Source organism: Ailuropoda melanoleuca, chromosome 11 (genome assembly GCF_002007445.2).
Source record: "Ailuropoda melanoleuca isolate Jingjing chromosome 11, ASM200744v2, whole genome shotgun sequence".
NCBI classification, from domain to species: domain Eukaryota; kingdom Metazoa; phylum Chordata; class Mammalia; order Carnivora; family Ursidae; genus Ailuropoda; species Ailuropoda melanoleuca.
The window spans coordinates 19,888,507-19,909,074 of record NC_048228.1 but is presented as its reverse complement, the minus strand read 5'-3'; the positions used below and the strand labels follow the sequence as shown (position 1 = coordinate 19,909,074).

The 20,568-nt window shown below is 44.2% G+C and overlaps 1 protein-coding gene and 1 long non-coding RNA gene across 2 annotated transcripts; one reads left to right on the top strand and one right to left on the bottom strand.

Moving 5' to 3' along the window:
• Positions 1 to 934: 934 nt before the first annotated feature.
• On the bottom strand, positions 935 to 3,538 carry NEUROG2 (neurogenin 2). The gene is made up of 2 exons (XM_034671756.1): positions 3,172 to 3,538; positions 935 to 2,818 (listed from the first exon to the last, which is right to left on the bottom strand). The coding sequence occupies exon 2, from the start codon at positions 2,815 to 2,817 to the stop codon at positions 1,999 to 2,001; it is 819 nt and encodes a 272-aa protein (XP_034527647.1). The 5' UTR covers position 2,818; positions 3,172 to 3,538; the 3' UTR covers positions 935 to 1,998.
• Positions 3,539 to 3,543: 5 nt separating this feature from the next.
• LOC117804433 lies at positions 3,544 to 6,912 on the top strand. The gene is made up of 2 exons (XR_004628862.1): positions 3,544 to 5,867; positions 6,841 to 6,912. It is a non-coding gene; the product is annotated as an uncharacterized LOC117804433 (long non-coding RNA).
• Positions 6,913 to 20,568: the final 13,656 nt, after the last annotated feature.

Genomic DNA, 20,568 nt, shown 5'->3' with positions numbered 1-20,568 from the left:
CAACATTTCTTTGCTAATGTGATTTGTTTTTTTTAAGCTTGTGTTGTCCAGTGGACACCGTCCTCCAAGGAAGGGGCTTAAACCTAGAATGTGGTCAAGCTTCACTTGGTCATCTTTGACCCATGGTGCTGTTCATTTCTGCTTCGGAGATTGAAGAGCAAGTTATAGAGTTATGTGTTTGGGAAACTAGGAAACCATTTTTGCTTTCTCTTTGAAGAAGTTTTGACTAATTATTTTAACAACAATGGAAAGCTTAGCTATTTCCCTCAGATACAATTTATTCCAGCTCACTCTGAATATTTTTCCTCCAGGAGTCTGCTTTTCAAATCAACAACTTTGTTAAGATTGCTAATACAAAGTCAGCTTCCAATAATGAATTATAAATACATCACAGATGTTAGAGCTGGAAGGGATCCTTGGAAATCACTGTCCAGTCCCTATATTTTACAGGTGACAATTGAAACTCAACGTGTAAGAACCACATTTCTCCACATTCTAACAAGTAACCTCAACTTCACTCTTTTTTTAATATCAAGGTTTCTGAACTTTGGAACTTATCATGATTTAATTGTCTTTTAACCCTCCCTGCCTTTTTACTGATCTTGTTCATTCAGAAATTGATTTCTTAAAAATCAAAGTTGTTTGCATGCAGTTACACTCTGATGTCAGGTAGTGTCTCAAATATGATTCAGCTTCTTGTGATCTCTTAGATGTTATGTGTCAGTGAAATTTTACACACAAACACTGATGAAAAATACAAGTACTCTAACTCAATTTGCTACAGGGAGAGTTTCAGAAAAGCACAACACATTCTTCTAAAAACCACAAAAGGCAAAGTTAGAATACAACACAAAAAATTATGAAAATTATATATTTTATTTATAGTTTAATCACAAGAACAATTTTTTGTTCAAGATGTAAATACATACTAGAATAAACTCTGTAAAATATACAAAAAATACATACTTTTCCCATGAAAAATTTCTTTATAATAAATAGAAGGGAACACGTGTGTGGCTGATCCTGATAATGCTCCGTGTCTGCTTAGGTTTTCAGTCTGTTGATTTATTTTTAATCTCTTGAAAGAATGGGGGAGTTCCTTCTCCCCTAAAAGGTCAAAATAAATAATGCATGAAGCAATCCTCCCTCCTGATTTTTCCCTTTTCCTCCACATTTTTCCTTTTGATAGAGAGTTCAGCCTAAATTTCCACGCTTGCATTCAGTCATTACAAAGCCTACAAATTATACAATGACTTCTAACCTGGCCCTCTAACAAAACAACTTTTTTCCCCTTATAAATCATAAGAGACAGATGGCAAAATGGAGAAGAAAAAGGAAAGAGAAGGACGGGACAATAGACATTGTGACGAATCTGGGAAACAGAACAAAGTGCACATCAGAGAGGGAAAGTTTGGTTTGACAGGTGAAATTCCCACAGTCCGCAGACAGCAATGGGAATAAAGCAGATGCCAGCCATTGCAAATCTGTGGATAATATTATTACCGGTAAAATCATTCAGATGCTAAGATACATTTCTTTCTACTCGACATTAACATCTCTATGTAGAAGCAAAGGTGAAGAGATCAGAGGAACCAGTTGCATTCCCCCTGCAAGATTCACACGAACTGCTCCGAGTCCTTCTGGAGTTACAGAGAGGGGGAGGGGCGTCAGCCCGCTCTGCAAACTCTTTTGACACGCCACCTTCATCGCTTCCCAGCATCTTTTTAGCCTTAAGAAACGCCCCCCAAATTCTACCATCCTCTTTGACAATAAGCTCCATCACACCGTCAATAAATTAGAGACCGTCTGAAGGAAGGAAACCCTTAGCCAAGGAATGCAGCAAACAACCCAGGATTCAGAACGGCTACATCTGCCCCGTGAAGTGAGATGGTTTCCAGGGCTTAGAAGTGGGGACAGGAGAGGAGTGGGAGGAGGGCTTGGTCAGGGACAGGAACGGGAACCCACTAAGGCCTGGCGCGGGTAGCAAGGATGACAGTTCTAGATACAGTCCCTGACTAGGGGGAGGTGAGGCGCGTAGCGGTGCTTGTCGGGAGGTGGGGGCTGCCAATAGTCCATGTCAGAGCCCGCCGGGCTGGCAGGAGATAAAGTGCAGCTGTAGGGGGAGGTGGAGCTGGAGGACGCCGAGGAGGACGGCGCCGGGCTGTTGGTGCAGCTCCAGGTGGACGCAGGCGACGGGCTGTCTCCGCTGCTGCTCAGGGAGGCGCTAGCGGCTCCCGGGCTCAGCAACACGGTCTCGGAAAAGAGCGCCCCCGGCAGGCCTCCGCCGCCACCCCCGCAGTGGTCCGCCAGGCGCAGGGTCTCGGTGAGCGCCCAGATGTAATTGTGGGCGAAGCGCAGGGTCTCGATCTTGGTGAGCTTGGCGTCCTCGGGGAACGTGGGGAGTACCTCGCGCAGCGCGTCCAGCGCCGCATTGAGGTTGTGCATGCGGTTGCGCTCACGGTTGTTGGCCTTCAGTCTACGGGTCTTCTTGATGCGCTGCACCGTCTCGGCCGTCTTGGCGCCGCGGGAAACCGCCCGCGCCCTGGAGGGGCGCCGCTTGCACTCATGCACCAGACCCAGCAGCCGCGCGGGTCGGCAGCCCTCGGCTCCGACCGGCGAGCCGCCCAGAGCCCCGGGCCCGGCCTCTGCCCCACGCGGCCGGCGCGCCCCGCCCGACGCGCCCAGCTCCTCCTCTTCCTCCTCGTCGGCGCTGGACGACAGCGGGGTGAGGGCAGCTGAGGCGGGGGAGGCCGAGCCGAGTAGCACCAGCACGTCTTCTTCCTCCTTCAACTCCAAGGTCTCGGATTTGACAAACATCCTACCGAAGAGAGCGGGGAGGGAGAAAGAACCAAACGAGATGTAAATATAAAGGCCGAGGCACGTTCTCGGTGTCAGCGGGAAGTACTCCTGCGCGCACCCGCGAGGACTGGTTCGGAACCGCGCCAAGGAAGAACGTAGTTAAGGAGGAAACCCAGCCAGTGCTCTCCAAGCTCAGGAGAGAGCCCCTCGTTGTGATCCCGCCGCCCGCCAACCGGACCCCGCACTCGGCGGGCCGACCTCTCGAGGCTGTGTACCCGTCCGGAAACAAAGATTCTCTGCGAGCAGAGGGCGTGGTGGAACGGGGTGCCGGGAACACCGTTCCAAGTTAGAAGCCACAGGGCGGATACTTACGTAGTTCGCTCTCTAAATGCGTCTCGGCGTCGCTATTACTTTGGCTTGTGCTGCGAGTCTCCGCGCTGCCGGGAGCGCAGCGCTGCGTCCTTCGCCCGGCTTGCAAACAGCGGATCTGGCGCGCCTCCGCGGGGGACCAGTCCGACGGGCAAGTTTGCCAAGAGCCCCGGCGATCCGCCCGGGTCTCGTGTGTTGTGGTGGTGGTGCGTGTCTGTCTGTCAGTCAGTCCTCGGCCGTGCGGCTCCTGGCACGCGACTCCCGGGCACTCCAGTTAAAGCGAAGCTGCTTGTGGTTCAGTGGCTGCGTGTCTGGCACACGACTCTCCTTAAAACCCCTTATATACCACCAAGAAAACAATCAGANCCTCCTCCCCCTGTGCCGACCCCCCTTCTCCCCCGCTTTTCCCTCCCCCGGCTTATTCTTTTCATTGCATTATCATCATTCATTTCTCTCTTTCTTCACCCACTTCCCCCCTCCCCGGCCCTGCCATCCATCCTCCTCCTCCTCCCATCGCCCCCGCCTCTTTTCCCCCTTTATCTAATCAGCATAAAATGGTTCTAAAGCTCCTGTTGGAGCTCGAGGCTGCGGTCGGAGCGGCTGAAGCCGCGGTGGCGGCTTCAGCTCAAGCTGCGGCTGTTGTCGCCGCCGCTGCCCATTGTGATTGGTGGCTCGCGCTCGGCTGGAGCGTGCCGCTAATTTATTAATGAATGGAGGTCGCGAGGCGCAGCTGGCCAATCAGGGCGCCCCGGACTCCGGGAGGCCTGCGAGCCACGCGCACCGGAGCCCGCTCCCTTTCAGCCGCTCATTAGGGGCCGGGGCGCCGGGGGCCGTTGGGGAGACCGAAGCTACCGCCCCCGCCCCCGGTCCTTGCGGCCGCACCCCACCCCCCAGCCCCGGCGCGCGCGCTCGCACAGAACCCGGCGCTTCCCCGCCTCTCAGCTCCCGGACGTCGGGATGCGAGGAATTAGTTAATGGGGGTCAGAATGCCGGGGAAAGCAACCAGGCTCTGGTGCTGCCGGGAGTCTCTTGGCAAAGCCTCTTAGGAGCTGTATCAAATAGTAAATGATTTTAAAAACGCAGTCATTTGGTTAAGGGAGGAATATGCGGTGGGGGTGGCGAGTTGTGGACACCTGGTGGGCAAGCACGTTTAGGTTCCAGAGAGACTGGCGTGTGAGGGTGAAGGAAGAGGACGTTGGAGGGTTCATCGAGGCGTCTCCCAGAAGGAGAGCGATCGAGTGTGGGCGAGGTCGATGGGCTTTTGGAGGACGTGAGAATAAAAGCACTCAGGTGTTAGAGCTAAAAGGGCTTCCGTATTTTACCTGTGACAAACTGAGTCTCCGGGAACTGCCACAGGTTTTGTTTGTTTTGTTTTTCGGGTTAACCTCAGTTTACCGCAGGGACAGGCAACCAGGTGGCTTCCTGCGACGGTGACAGCGAGCGGAGTGGGAGGAGCGGCCGACCTGCCGCTCCCGCGAACGCCTGGGCTGCGCTGACATTTCCGTGACCTCTGCTTCACGCTGGGGGGCGTTGTAGGGACATGGGGCCCGTCCTCCTCATACTCGCGGCTTTTCAACGGGAAAATAGAGCTGAGGGGTACTGGACTTCGGAGGAAACTTGTTCTGCATTGCTCGTCAGCCCTCCCTCTCCCCTCCCCACGCTCATCCCACCCTCTTGTAGACGTGGCTGACTTTTCTTAGAGACAGAAGCAGACCCCCGAGAAGTGTGTGCTGCGCGGAGCATTAGACCATGCATGAGTTGTGGCGATGGCTCTGGACTCGGTAGATAGGAGAGGACTCCCTTGAGATCCCTTTTGCAAATTAAGTTTAACCAAGGCGCATTTGGAATGCTGGGAGTTGAAAAGTGGCAAGGGAAAAAGATAATTGTCTGCGGGTCTGTGTCTCATTCAGTTTGTAGGAGTTGGAAACAAGTTTATTTCAGAGAAGGGCATGATGAAAGTGGTCGTTAGTGTTTTGGCATGATTTTAATTTGTTTAATATTTTCTGCAGGGAGTAAGCAGGATTGGAAGGCACAAAGTAAAGAAAATGAAAAATTAGAATCCCGCGAAAGAAACCTTTGCCCACTCCAGCTCTCCAAACTCCAGACTTTCTTCTGTCTCGGAATGATTTTACAGCTGCCATGATTTTCACTTTGCTTGATGATATTTGTGTTTTGCCTCTCCTCCCTTTTGAAAAACAAGTTCCCTAAATTTATTTTTTTTAAGATTTTATTTATTTATTTGATAGTGAGACAGCCAGCGAGAGAGGGAACACAAGCAGGGGGAGTGGGAGAGGAAGAAGCAGGCTCATAGCGGAAGAGCCTGATGTGGGCCTCGATCCCATAAGGCCTGGATCACGCCCTGAGCCGGAGGCAGACGCTTAACCGCTGTGCCACCCAGGCCCCCCAAGTTCCCTAAATTTAAAAGCAGTATTTCCCCAGGTTACCTCCTCCGTCTTTTAGGAGCAGCTTGATTTCATTTGTGAGAAGTGCAAAAATGTATAAAGATGGGAGAGACACTTTCAGTCTCCAACATACAGTAGCTGCCTCTCTCACACTTCTTTGGGTCTCTGGTTCTGTATCATGAGCCTGCAGTATCAGAACTTCAGGAAAGAGTTGGATCAAGAAGAAGATGTGTGCGTAGTAAAAGTTACCAGAAGTGCTTACGGTGGCTGCATGTAAGCCTCAGCATTATTTTCCAGGTGATGATCAGTGATACCAAACAAGTAAATACTCTTCACAGTCCCCCTAAAAGAAAGACTTCAAGTCTTGGTTGCAGGATTTTGGGATTAATTTGAATGAAACGGGATGAGAAAGCTGGGTTCCGAGGAAATGATCAAATAAAATAAATACTGGAATGATGGGAGGAACCTGGAGTGTCAGTCGGTAGATAGCTACATCTGACACAGGAGTTGCCGGCAAAGAAAGACAAGCCAATAGGCTAATGTAATAGAAAGCAAAGGAAAGTTTATTTTAATATCAGTAGAAAGGTACCTCTTTGGACCGGTTGTTTTAAAATTCCAGTTTGGCTAGAAGTGCTGGGTTGATCTGAAGATATTTTGGGGGGAAGAACAGAATCAGAAACCAGTTAAGAAGAGGCTTAAAGGAAAGCCTGATCAGCCTTGTATAACTCTAAACAGACACAGAGATCAAGCTGGGTCTAATGCTTAGTGAGAGTGAAACACACAATGGATTTCTTTAGTTGATTGTTAATAGAATTTGGGTGTCTGACTACCCCATTTTTATGTTCTCCCAGGATTTTATGTTTTTATGATGCACCGAAAGCGTACATGCTTTCTCTTGTCAAAATCCAAACTTTCTGTACTGTCTGTAAGAAGTTAATAATTCATATTTAGGCGTGTCCTCTGCAGATATTTAGTAAAGGTAAAATATTATTAGGGTAAATTGCACATTTCTGATTCCAGGAATTTCCTTCCAAAGGAAAAATTATGCCATGTTGTGTACATGTTCAAACATTGACATCAGCCAACCTCTAATCTATGTAAATATAAAGATATCATGGGCATTACAGAATTTTATCTTTGAAATAAGGGCTTCCTTGGGTGTATGCAGTGGTGTATGTTAGATTACTATGCAAACTACAGGAGTTTGAAAAAATCACCCTTTAGATCATCTTGGAATTCTAAGAATTTTGGTTGTGTGTTTGTATTATAGCTTTTGAGAGAAGCGTCACTCAGTAATAGAACACTTCTGGAAATATTTCCCACTATGAAGAATATTATTTTTTAAAAAGAAAAGAAAAGAAACAACCCCAAGAACAGTCTAACAACGCCAGTGAAATTCAGAAGCCAGCCATTCACACTCAGTTTCAGAATTCTATTTGTTCAGCATTTCGCTCGGTTTTGCTGAAAGAAATTTCGATTTGTACTTAGATTTGCGAAGACGTGACCAACGCTAAATATCCTTAGCTGGACTCTTCTAGCACTCCTTTAACTTAAATAAATTCAAGAGGCACTTGTGTGGTCTAAAAGATTGTCCAGATGAAACGAGGCTGAAATGTTATGCGAAGGGGGAGGGGAGCGCGTGAATAGCATCAGTGAGGATGGTGACCGAGGGCCGCTCCTGTCCACTGCGTGAACTGTCCTGAAGGGTCAAACTGTTCATCTTCAGCCCTTCTTTCAGTGTGCAATCCTACTTTAAGAGAACAAAAGCTCAAAGCAGGCAGTTATCAAGAAATGGGAGCACAATGATTTAAACTCATCCCTAAGCCTTCGAAAGAAAGGGAGTCGAATGCGTGTAGCCAGAGAAAAGTGAAGTAAGGGGAGGGGTGAAAGGGTGGAGATCTTTAGAAAGTCTTTGTTGCTTCTAAGAAGCTTGAACTTTGAGGCGACCCAAAAGCCCTAAAGTTTAGGGTAGGTGTTGCTGTGGGGCCATAGGCTACATCCCATCCACACTTCGACCTCACAAGTGGCCAAAGAGGACAAATGGTCTCCTCCCCAAACTCTCGCTGTGGCAGGTGAATGGGGGTGGTGGGGGGTGGGGAGACCACGAAGGAGGGTGCTTTTCCCGGAGTGCCAGAGGAAACGTTTGCCTGCGCAGCGAGCCTGTCCCCCAGTTCCCAGTAAATCACCCTGCCTGCTAGAAGAGGGCGCCTCTCCTCTGCTAAAACGACAGGATGACTGCCTGCCAAGGGGGTTTTGTACCCTAAGTGAGCTCTCAGAAAGGCGGAAAGATGGCGAGAACGAGTTAGCCAATCCTGAACATCGTTAGTTCTTCACTGGGGGCGACAAACGCAGTTTCCAGAGCCGGGAAAGCCGGCCTGGGAGAGATTAGCTTTCCCCGCCGAGGACTCCTCGCAATGCCAGAGTTCGTTATTTGTGATGACAAGCGTAGGGAGCTAGTGTGAGCTCGGAGTTTTTGGCGGTCCCCTTCCGGGGAGCTAAGGAAGCCCAGAGAAATAGCTATGTAAACTGACGCCCCACCTTCGTCCTGGACCCCTCACCGATATCTCCGTCTCCCCTGGTTTTCTCCTTGGATCCGGTCCGGGGAGAGTTCCGCACCAACCTAGCCCGGGAGAGGTGCGAGCTTCACCGCGCCAGCCCTTCCCCCTTGCGGACGCTGGTAGCCGCGGAGACATCCACGCGACGAGACGCAAGGCGGGGAAGACCCTCCCGCTGCCTCGGAGCCCCACTGCCGAGATCCTTGCCCCAAGCCCACACAAAGTGCTCTGGTGTCCCAAACCAAATATTCGGTAGACCGATCTTGACGCACAAGGGCGTCTTGATCGTGGTGAAATCTGCCCAGCAAGTGCTGGGAGATGCGCTTTCTTCCGCCCGACCCTAACCTCTCCCCACCCGCTCTGGAAAGGCAGAGCCCTGCAGGCTTCTCTTCAGCCCTGATGCGACCCAAGTGCCCCTCTTCTTTCCCAGGAAGGAAAGAAATCACTGTTAGAAGATTTTGCCAATCCCCGCCAGCTTTCTGATTGTTTTCCTCAGGTAAGGGGAAAAGAACAGCCGGCGCGTGAATGGGGGCCCGGGGGCCCATTAGTGAAAGAAGGCTCCCCCACCCTAGCCCTCTGTGCCTGCAAAAAGGGACATTGGCTATCCAGGGGAAAGTGCAAGAAAGAGAGCACTAATCGCTGAACCAGGAGACAAACACGATTACCAGCTCCGAGCCTTGAGTCAGAAAGTCTCATAGACTTTAAGATGTTAATCCCCAGCATAATCCTTCCTTTGGCGTGTAGGAATAGTGCAGCCACAAGAGTTGTTTTGTTATTTATATTGGCGTTTAATAAAACTCAGCCAGTGGTGAATGGGCTGCCCACTCTCCAATGGTAATTAATTCCCTATTTCAGTGACCCAATTGTCCTGGGACTGAGCGTTGGGCCCGTCCCGGTGCCCCGGGTCCCCCTTTGTGCGGATACACGGCCCTCGTGCTTCAACAGCTATGGAAACTCATTCTTTTGATGTCATTCAAGGAGTTTTCCTTGGGCATCTTCTAAACTTCAAGGACCCTTTTCTTTCTCCGTTTCATGAAAAGCAGTGCGAGCTTGACCACCTCTGTAGAATTTAATGATTTGGTGAAAGGGCCCTTTGGGGTTTGTATAAGGAGTTAGACTGAGAGAAAGGAAATTTGGCAGCCTGCTCCCCAGCCCGGACAGTACCGAACCTGGAAAACACAAAACTTATTCAGAGCGATGGATAAAGATCTGAAAGCTGATTTTTCCCCCTCTCCTTTCCCCGCTAAAGAAAAAACAAAACCCCCCAAACACCGAATTCTCTTCTGGAAAGAAATGTATTCTTTATTGTTGCTGATACAGATTAAAAGGGTGATATTGTGGTAAATAGATTTGAATCTTTAGGGGAGAAGTTTCTTGAATCGTATCTTTGGGGAATAGGATATCGGCTTCCCACTTTAACTCATTCAATCATCCCTCCTTCCTACGTTCAAAATATACTTAAGGAGCACCCAGTGTGTGCCAAGCACTGCTATCAACCTCTGGGAACAATGCGACGCCCCAAGACAGACACGATTCCTACACCATAAAGCCTGCACTCAAATTAGTAGGTAAAAAATAAAAAAAAAAAAATACACAAATCAGGAAACCATGTGTTATGTAGATAGTAAGACGGGGAAATAGTGGAAGACAGCGAAACTACGTTTTGTTTGCTTTTCAGAGACCCAAAGCATATTTCAGAACCCAAAACATTCGGGCTCGACCCTTACAGCTGATGTTATTCATGCTTTCCTTACCCCAAATATTTCTCGAGCGCCTACTGTGTGCCAGGCGCCGTGCGTGACACGGAGTACGCCCGGCGAGCGAACCAGACAGCTGCGGCCGGCTCGGTGGTTGGTCACGTCAGTGTGATAATGCCACCGCTGACACCGCACTCCACCGAGCGGCGACGGCCGGGTCTCCAGGCCGGGAGGGGGCGGCCGCGGCGCGCCCGGGCAGCGCTCCCTGCACAAGTAGCTCTTCTATGTCTTTATACGCACTTCCAAAAAAACTTCGCAAGTCACAGAAACAATACAGAATTCAACTAAGAAAATACAGAGTGAACCATATGGCCTGGGTGGCTCGAGTCGGCTGCATTTTCCTCCAAACAAAGAAGGGATTGAGAGTTGAAGGAAAGGAGAAAAAAACCAACTTTCCGGCTGATGAAGCTGTTGTCTGGAGGCAATGATCCCAAATCTGAAGGCTTTATTCCGGCTCCGACGGAGACGTGATATGTCATATGATTAGCATCTTTCATATTTACAAGAGTGGTATGGGCTGCCAGTCTTGAGAGAAAGGCCAGAGAAAGAAGGGGGCATATGCTGAAATGGATTTTGCATTTGAAAGAGAGAAAGGAGATCGGATAAATACACTTAAACGAGGATTTCGTTTTACTCCTGTTGAGTTCTAATGGATTGTTGATTGAGATTTTAGGGGCCTGGAACCGAGGTGTCAGCAGTAATTTAAAGAAGGCATTCAGTCCCCCAGCGCCTCTTTTCTCCATTTCCCCCTCCCACCCCTCCCACCGTCTCTCATTTACGCCTTCAAGCAGTACAGGGACCGAGAAGGCTTTTAAAACAAAACACAAAACAAGATCTCACGCGAGGGCGATATCCGAGGGAACCCGAACGCTGATGGGTTTGGAAGAAGCGCCCCCTACCGCTGGCCGCGCCCCCGGGGGTCATGCTCCCTTCCCGTCACACCTAGTGTTTGCAGGTCGCGCAGCTGGTCCCGGAGAGCTGGGTGCGCGGCAAGGTCCTGGCGCCCCCTGGCGGGACCACGGGGGACTACGACGGGGCCCCGGGTCCTCCGGAAGAAAAAACAAGACTTCGGGCGTCAGTGGTGTGGGCCTTGGAGCAGAAATAAACATACAAGACACCACTCCCCACCCCCAGCAGTTCTGATAGCAGCCAAGTTTGAGAACAAGGGGGCCCTAGTCCCCAAGACTTTTGTTTTGAGGATTTCTCTATTCAACAGCTAGAAGTGATGCCAAGATGCAACAGACTAGGGGGAAAGGCTTGAGTTTCCAGACTGTTAAAAGGACTTCATATGCACTTAACAGGCATACACTGTGTCTGTATATTATGTAATGTGTGTAGATGAATGTTTCTCTTCACATACACACAGCCACTTTCCAGATTCCTTCTCAGATTGTTTGTTGTTCCTCTGGTATATGTTTTTCTCTTCCAAATTGATATTGGATACTCATTTTAGCCAGATATCACACATGTTGGGAGAAGGGGCTATGAGATACATAGGGCCAGTTGCCTTAAGCCACATTCTCTGTATTCAGGTGCCCAAATTCCTATTTCTGCTCCCCATTTTTATTTCTTTCACACTAAAATTAACTTTGTCAGGCAAATTGTGCATTCCCAAGTGTCAAAGATAATTTAAGGACTTACACTTTTAGCCCTTCACCTGTCAATCTTTTAAACTTGCCCATATTTACCAATAGTAGAGCCTGCTTCTTCCTCTCCCACTCCCCCTGCTTGTGTTCCCTCTCTCTCTGGCTGTCTCTCTGTCAAATAAATAAATAAAATCTTTAAAAAAATAAAAATAATCAGGATCTAGAAATTGTTTAATTCTGAGTTTTGCTTTCCTATGCTTTTAGGGCTTTGGCTTTCTCTGTTGACAGAACCCATCTTTACGCTGAAGGAGGTTACTGTGGGTTTCTATTTAACTTTTCATTTTTATATCACCAATTACCATACTGAAACTATTCTGTGTTATTGTCCAGGCATGAGGCAGCAGGATTAAGAATAAGAGAAAGGAAAGGATCTGCAAGAGGATGATGGCACTCCTCTCAGCAAACTCTCTTTTTCTCCAAGGTATTTTTTTAATTTTTAAGGCATTGAGAGTTCATTTTTTCTTGAAGGAAGAAAAAGAATAATCCACAATTCAATATTGAGCAGAAAAATCAAGACTTTCTAAAGTTTTTTTATGGTAAATGTGTGCTAAGAAATTTCTGAAAAAGAAAATAAAACTTGTTTTTATTTTTTTATTATTTTTTTTAAAGATTTTATTTACTTATTTGACAGAGAGACAGCCAGCGAGAGAGGGAACACAAGCAGGGGGAGTGGGAGAGGAAGAAGCAGGCTCATAGCAGAGGAGCCTGATGTGGGGCTCGATCCCGCAACGCCAGGATCACGCCCTGAGCCGAAGGCAGACGCTTAACCGCTGTGCCACCCAGGCGCCCCAAAACTTGTTTTTAAATTTCCCACCTGCATAGAATCTAATATGCCCCTAAAAATTGAAGGAAAATAAGATTCTCTCCCTCTGCTGTTCACCCCCTTCTCTCCCTCTCTAAAAAAATAAAAATAAAATCATAAATAAAACATATTAAATAAAATATATGTATACAGTCTAATAAGTCAGTAATACATTTCTTGGTTCTAAGCATTTGGCCAAGAAAGAATACCTAGTGATTTCAATCACCATCTGACAATTGGAAATTTATGGAGAAATAAATTGAACTAGAGAACACAGTAAATTTAATCATTGTAGAGAATTAAGTCAAAATTTAAGTTAACATAGCATTCATAGAGATGAGGACCATTAGTTAATTTTTTCTCCTCTTTCTTTTTGTTAATCAATATTGATTACATAGTACATGGTTCATAGCTGTGCCAAAGCTGTGTCAGATCAATATCAGTGTTCTTGACAAAACTGTATTCTAAAGGAATGATTTCTTTTGCAGTTTTTTCTCCATTTTGTCTTTCCCCATATTTTTAGGTTGCAGTGAACAGCCAAAAGAGACAGTGTTTTCTGGCTGATACCTGATGGAAACAGAAATTAGAAAATACTTGTTGCAGAGGGGAGGCAGACTTACAATGAACCAGGCACTGTACTACGGAGCAACTTGCAATATATCATTTCATTTAGTCCTCACACAAATCCCAAGGAGGACATTACTGTTGTGCCCATTTTCACAAACGAGGAAACTATTGCTCAAGGGTGCATATTAATTAAAGGTCAGGATCCCAGTCACAGAGTAGATCTGTTACACTATGTACCCATACTTGAGGACTCCAAGCCTATGCCCTTTCCTTGAGAAATTAACAGAAGAAATATTTGAAACAATAATGACTGAGATTTCCCCCCAAATTAACATCAGACACCAAACCACAGATCCAGAAACCTCAGAGAATATTAAGCAGGATAAATGCTCCACTCCCCCCCCACAAAAAACCACCTAGGCCTATCATTTTCAAATTACAGAAAACCAAAGATAAAGAATAAATCCTAAAAGAAGCTGGGGTGGGGGGACACCCTACCTGTAGAGGAACAAAGATAAGAATTACAGCTGACTTTTCAGAAACCATGTAAGCAAGAAGAGGATGGAGTGAAATATTTAAAGTTGAAATAACTGGGGCGCCTAAGTGGCTCAGTCGGTTGAGCTCCTGACTCTTGATTTCTGCTCAGGTCGTGATCTCAGGGTTGTGAGACTGAGTCAAGCATCGGGTTCCATGCTAGGTGTAGAGCCTGCTTAAAATTCTCTCTCTCTCCCTCTGCCCCTCCCCATCCCTGCTTGCGCTCTCTCTTTAAAAGAAAAAAAAATTGTTGACACACAAAAAAAACCCACGCACCTAAAATTCTATATCCTGAGAAGTTATCCTTCAAAAATGAAGATGAAATAAAGATTTTCTCAGAAAAACAAAAATTGGAGGGTTTTTTTGCCAGTAGACCTGCCTTATCAGAAATGTTAAAAGAAATTCTTTAGCGAGAAGGAAAATAATATAGTTCAGAAACTCAGATCTACATAAAGTAGATGAGCATCAACTAAGGAATAAATGAAGATAAAATGAAACCCTTTATTGTTATTTTTAATTGATCAAACAGATAACAATTTGTTCAAACTAATAATAGCAACAATGTATTCAGTAACAAGCTAATAATAGCAACAAGTATTCATGTATACTTATGTGAATATATATGCTTATGTCTGCTTATATATAAATGAAATGAATAAAAGCAAAGCTACAGGCAGGAAGAAAGGAATTAGGGTTATTTTGTTATTATAAGGTACTTGTACTACCTGAGAGGTGGTACAGTGTTATTTGAAAATGGATTTGGATTGGTTGTAAGTATATATTGCAAACTCTAGGGCAATCGCTAAAACAAAAAACAACAACAAAAGTATAGCTGATATAATAAGGAGGAGAAAATGGAGTCATATAAAATGTTCAACTGAACCCAAGAAAGGTAGGAAAAGACAAGAAGACAAAAACAGGAATAGAGATCAAGGGCAACAACAATAATAAAAATAGTAGCTATTAATCCAAATGTATCAACAACGACATTTTGAATGTCAATGGTCTAAATGCAGCAATTAAAAAACAGAGTTTGTCAAAGTGGATCAAAAACACAACCCAACTGTATGTTTTCTACTGGAAAACCATTTTGAATATAGATAAATACAGATTAAAAGTAAGTGGAAGTAGAAAAACACACCATACTAACACTGATCAAAAGAAAGTAGGAGTAACCACTAATGTCAGACAAAATAGACTTCAAAGTAATGAAAGTTATCAGGAATAAAGAAGAGCACTACATAATGATAAAGGGGTCAATTCTCCAAAAGACGTAACAATCCTTAACATGTATGCACCTAACAATAGAGCATCAACTTAAGGGAGGCAAAAACTGATAGAACTGTAAGGAGAAACAGCTGAATCTTGAGATTCTCCCTTTCTCCCTCAGCCTCTCCCCCCACTCATGTGCTCGCTTGCATGTGCTAGCTTGCTCTCTCTTTCTCTCTCTCACTCTCTGAAATAAAGAAACAAAATCATTAAAAAAATCTATTAATGTAATACAGCACATCAAAATCCAGGGGTAAAAATCACATGATCATCTTAATAGATGCAGAAAGACATTTGGCTGGGGCGCCTGGGTGGCACAGCAGTTAAGTGTCTGCCTTCGGCTCAGGGCGTGATCCCGGCCTTATGGGATCGAGGCCCACATCAGGCTCTTCCGCTATGAGCCTGCTTCCCTCTCCCACTTCCCCTGCTTGTTTTCCCTCTCTCGCTGGCTGTCTCTATCTCTGTCAAATAAATAAATAAAATCTTAAAAAAAAAAAAAAAGAAAGACAGACATTTGGCTAAATCCAACGCCCATTCATGATAAAAACTCCCAGTAAATTAGGAAGGAACTTTGTCAACTTGATAAAGTTCATCTGCAAAAAACCTACAGCTAGTAGCATATGTAATGGTGAGGAACTCAAAATTTTCCCAGTAAGACCAGGTATAAGGCAGCATATTACCTCTCACCACTCCTTTTTAGCATCATACTGGAAGTCCTTGGTAATGCAACAAGGAAGGACTAGGAAATAAAAGGGACAGAGATTAGGAAAGAAGATGTAAAACTGTCTTTGTTCATAGATAATATGATTGAACTATGTAGAAAATCCAAAAACGTCCACAGAAAATCTCCTAAAACTAATAAGTACATCAGGCTCCTCCGCTATGAGCCTGCTTCTTCCTCTCCCACTCCCCCTGCTCGTGTTCCCTCTCTCGCTGGCTGTCTCTATCTCTGTCGAATAAATAAATAAAATCTTAAAAAAAAAAACAAAACAACTAATAAGTAATCACAGCAAGGTTGCCAGTTACAAGGGTAATAAACAAATGTTAATTGTTTTCCTATATAGCAACAATGAACAAGTGGAATCTGGAATTAAAAACACAATACTATTTACATTTGCACCTGATTTAATGAAATACTTAGGTATAAATCTGTAAAAATAAACAATATATGAGGAAAACTACAAAGGTCTGAAGAACAAAATCAAAGAACTAAATAAATAGGTATTCCATCTTTATGCATAGAAGACTCAATATTGTCAAGATGTCAGTGCTTCTCACCTTGACCTACCAATCCAATGTAACCCCAATCAAAATCCAAGCAAATTATTTTATGGCTGTTGACAAACTGATTCTAAAGTTTGTATGCGAGGCATAAGGCCCAGAATAGCCAACACAATATTGAAGACCCAGAATAGCTAACATAATACAGAAGGAGAAGAACAAAATTGAAAGACCAATGCTACCAACTTCAAGGCTTACTATAAACTTTTAGTAATCAAGACAGTGTGGTATTGGTAAAAGAATAGACAAATAGATCAATGGAACAACATGGAGAGTCTAGAAATAGACCCCTATAAATATAGTCTACTGATCTTTGACAAAGGAGCAAAGGCAATACAATGAAGCAAAGGATAGTCTCTTCAACAAATGATGCCAGAACAACTGGACATCCACATGCAAAAAAAATAAAGAATCTAGACACAGACCTTACACTCTACATAAAAAACTAAGAAAAATTGATCATAGACCTAAATGTGAAATGTAAAACTATAAAGCTCCTAGGAAATAACAGGAGAAAACCTAGAAAACCTTAGGTATGGTGATGCCTTTTTTGCTACAACACCAGGGGCCTATCCATAAAAGAAATAAATAATAGGTGGTGCTTCATTAAAATTAAAAACTTCCGCACACACAAAAAGAAAAGATCAAGAGAATTAGAAGACAAGCCACAGGCTGGGAGAACATATTTGCAAAGACACATCTGATAAAGGACTGTTGTCCCAAATGTACAAAAATCTGAACACCTCACCAAAGAGAATATACGGATGGCAAATAAGCATGTGAAAAGATGCTCTACACCATATGTCACCAGGGAAATGTGAATTAAAACAACAAGATATCACTACACATCTATAAAATGGCCCAAATCCAGAACACGAGCAACACCAAATGCTGGCAAGAATATGGAGCAACAGGAACTCTCATTCATTGCTGATGGGAATGCAAACTGGTATAGCTACTTTGGAAATAGTTTGGTAGTTTCAACTAAACCTAGGGGAGCCTGGGTGGCTCAGTTGGTTAAGTGTCTGCCTTAGGCTCAGGTCATGATCTCAGGGTCCTGGGATTGAGCCCCGCCTTAGGCTCCCTGGTCAGTGGGGAGACTACTTCTCCCTCCCCCTTTGCCCCTCCCCCTGACTGTGCTCTCTCATGCTCTTGCTCTCTCTCTCTCTCTCTCAAATAAATAGATAAAATCTTTAAAAAACAACAACAGTAGCAGCAACTAAATATACTCTCACCATATGATCCAGCAATCACACTGCTGGGTATCTACCCAAAGGAGTTGAAAACATGTCCAGACAAAACTTGAACATGGATGTTTATAGCAGCTTTATTCATAATTGCCAAAACTTGGAAGTATCCAAGATGTCCTTCATTAAGTGAATAGATAAATGACTTGTGGTACTCCAGACAATGGAATATTATTCAGTGCTAAAAAGAAATGAGCTATCAAGCCATGAAAAGACATGGAGGAAACTTAAATGCTTATTACTAAGTGAAAGAAGCCAATATGAAAAGTACACAGTTATATGGCTCTAACCATATGACATTTTGGAAAAGGCAAAACTATAAAAAGATCAGTGGCTGCCAGTGGTGGGGAGATGAATAGGCAGAGCACAGAGGATTTTTAGGGCGGTGAAAATATTCTGTATGATAATAATGAATATGCGTCATCATATTATTTGTCTAAACTCATAGGATTAGAATGTACAACACCAAGAGTAAACCCTATGGTAAACTATAAACTTTGGATGATTATATGTCCATGTAGGTTCATCCTTGTTAAAACATGAACCATTCTGTTCCTCAAGACATTAAAAGTAGAGCTACCCTACGACCCAAAAATTGCACTACTGGGTATTTACCCCAAAGATATAGACGTAGTGAAAAGAAGGGGCACATGCACCCCAATGTGCATAGCAGCAATGTCCATGACAGCCAAACTGTGGAAGGAGCCTAGATGCCCTGATGCCCTTCAACAGATGAATGGATAAAGAAGATGTGGTTCTTATATACAGGGGCGCCTGGGTGGGTTCATATATACAATGGAATATTACTCAGCCATTAGAAAGGATGAATACCTACCATTTGCACTGACATGGATGGAACTGGAGGGGATTATGCTAAATGAAATAAATCAAGCAGAGAAAGACAATTATCATATGGTTTCACTCATACGTGGAACATAAGGAATAGCATGGAGGACCACAGGGGAAGGGAGGGAAAACTGGGAAGAAATCAGAGAGGGAAAAAAACCATGAGAGACTCTGGACTCCGGGAACCAAACTGAGGGCTACAGAGGTAGGGCAGTGGGGGGATGGGGTAACTGGGTGATGAATATTAAGGAGGGCAAGTGTGGTGATGAGCACTGGGTGTTATATGCAACTGATGAATCATTGAACACTACATCAAAAACTAATGATGTGCTGTAGGCTGGCTAATTGAACGTAAAAAAAATTTTTTTTTGACAATGTACAATTCTGGTGAGTGATGCTGACAATGGGGGGAGGCTAGGCATGTGTGGGGCAGGAGGTATCTGGGAAATCTCTATACCTCCTTCTCAATTTTGTTGTAAGCCTAACTGCTCTAAAAAAAAAAGGCCTTTAAAACAACATAAGAGGGGCGGCTGACTGGCTCAATCAGAAGAACATGTGACTCTTGACCTTGGGGTCATGGGTTTGAGTCTCACCTTGAGGGTAGCGATAATAAACAAATTTTTGAAATTTTAATAAATAAATAAATAAAACAACAAAAGATAAATTCTAAGGAATCTCCTTGAGGGTAGGGGGGAAAAAGTCAAAGATGCAGACAACATTAAGGATAAAATACTTAGAGGATCAGTCCAGAAGTCCATGATTTAATCAGCAAATTTCAGAGAAAACAGAAAATACAGAAGATGAAATTATCTCAGATGTGAAGGACTGGTGAACAGATTTAAAACAACTCTTGTATGTTCGTAGAATATTATTCAGAATTAAAAGGGATGAAATGCTGATACACATAATAACATGGATATACCTCAAAAACATGTTGAGTAAAAAGAGTTGAAAGAGTAGATACTGTACAAGTCAATTTATATGAAGTTTTAAGGCAGGCAAAACTAATCTATAGTGACAGAGTAGATTAGTGGTAACCTTGGGTGGAGGAGGGATTGACTTCATGGGATTTTTGTATGTTAGAAAAATCATTCTGGTGGAAGAGTGACTGGAGACAATGAGTTGAAGAGCATATTAGGGACATGAACTTCTGGGCACATGGGATCTGTGAGATCAGTTATCCTAAATGTGCTGTGGCACCCATCTGCACATTAGTATAATTTTCTCTAGAGCACCCAACAGCCCAGGTGTGAGAAATGGAGAAGGATGTTTGGACTAATCAATCCATGGTTAGAGTTTTATCAGTAGAAAAAAACTGCAGTAAAGTGTCAATGCACTAAGGCAGCTGAATGTGATTAAACACAATGTTGTCTAGGCAGACGGGAAAAGATCAAAGGAGGCCGATAGATTGGCAGAACAGTAAGGAGTCAGGAGATGAGAGATCATGGTGAAGCCAGGAGGTACACGTTGGGGAAATGAGGGAGAGGCTGTGGTCATTGGAATATCGGAGTAATTTAGGGTGATGACAAACCCCAGGTGATTTTTTAAAAGTATAGACAACATGGAATTAACTCCAAGATAATAGTGTGCAGTCAAAGAGGCAAGGTACAAGAAAGTGTGTATAGTAGACTACCATGTAAAAGGCAACAACATTGATATTTATTTACTTGTATGTTAGTAAATTATTTCTGGAAAGAAATATAAGAACCTTATAATATCAGTTAAGAGAACTAGGTAGCTGGGGGATACAAGAGGGAGGTAGACTTCACACTCTATTCCCTTTTGTTTCTCTTGAATATTGAGTCATGTGTATGTTGTTACCTATTCAAAAATATATTTTAAAAGTAAACAAAAAAAGAAAGAAAAAGAAAATGTGATATGATGAATAAAAACAATACAAACTGAGGTATGTATGCTTCAAGTATATAAATTAGGCATATATATAAACAAATACTAGAAGGTAAGATAAATAAGCTCAGTTTGATCTGTTTAAAAACATAGAGGATTGGGCGCCTGGGTGGCGCAGTCGTTAAGCATCTGCCTTCGGCTCAGGGAGTGATCCCGGCGTTGTAGGATCGAGCCCCACATCGGGCTCCTCCGCTATGAGCCTGCTTCTTCCTCTCCCACTCCCCCTGCTTGTGTTCCCTCTCTCACTGGCTGTCTCTATCTCTTCAAATAAATAAAAATAAAATCTTTAAAAAAAATAAATAAATAAAAACATAGAGGAAAATGTTTAAAAAGAAGAAAGTAAAATACATCACCTGGACATTCCAGATTTTCTATTATTCAATGGTTAAACACTGAGCACCTATCACTCTGGTGCTGGTCCCAAATTAGAAATGCAAACTATGGTTCTGAAGAGCCATTGGCACTAAAGTTATGAATGTAGTTCCTTTGCGATATGTTCTTTATTGTCCTTTGTCCCTTATATTCAGTCAGCTTGCTTATACAGTATGCCTGGCACATGAAAGCAAGTCTCTTACAACAATGTCTA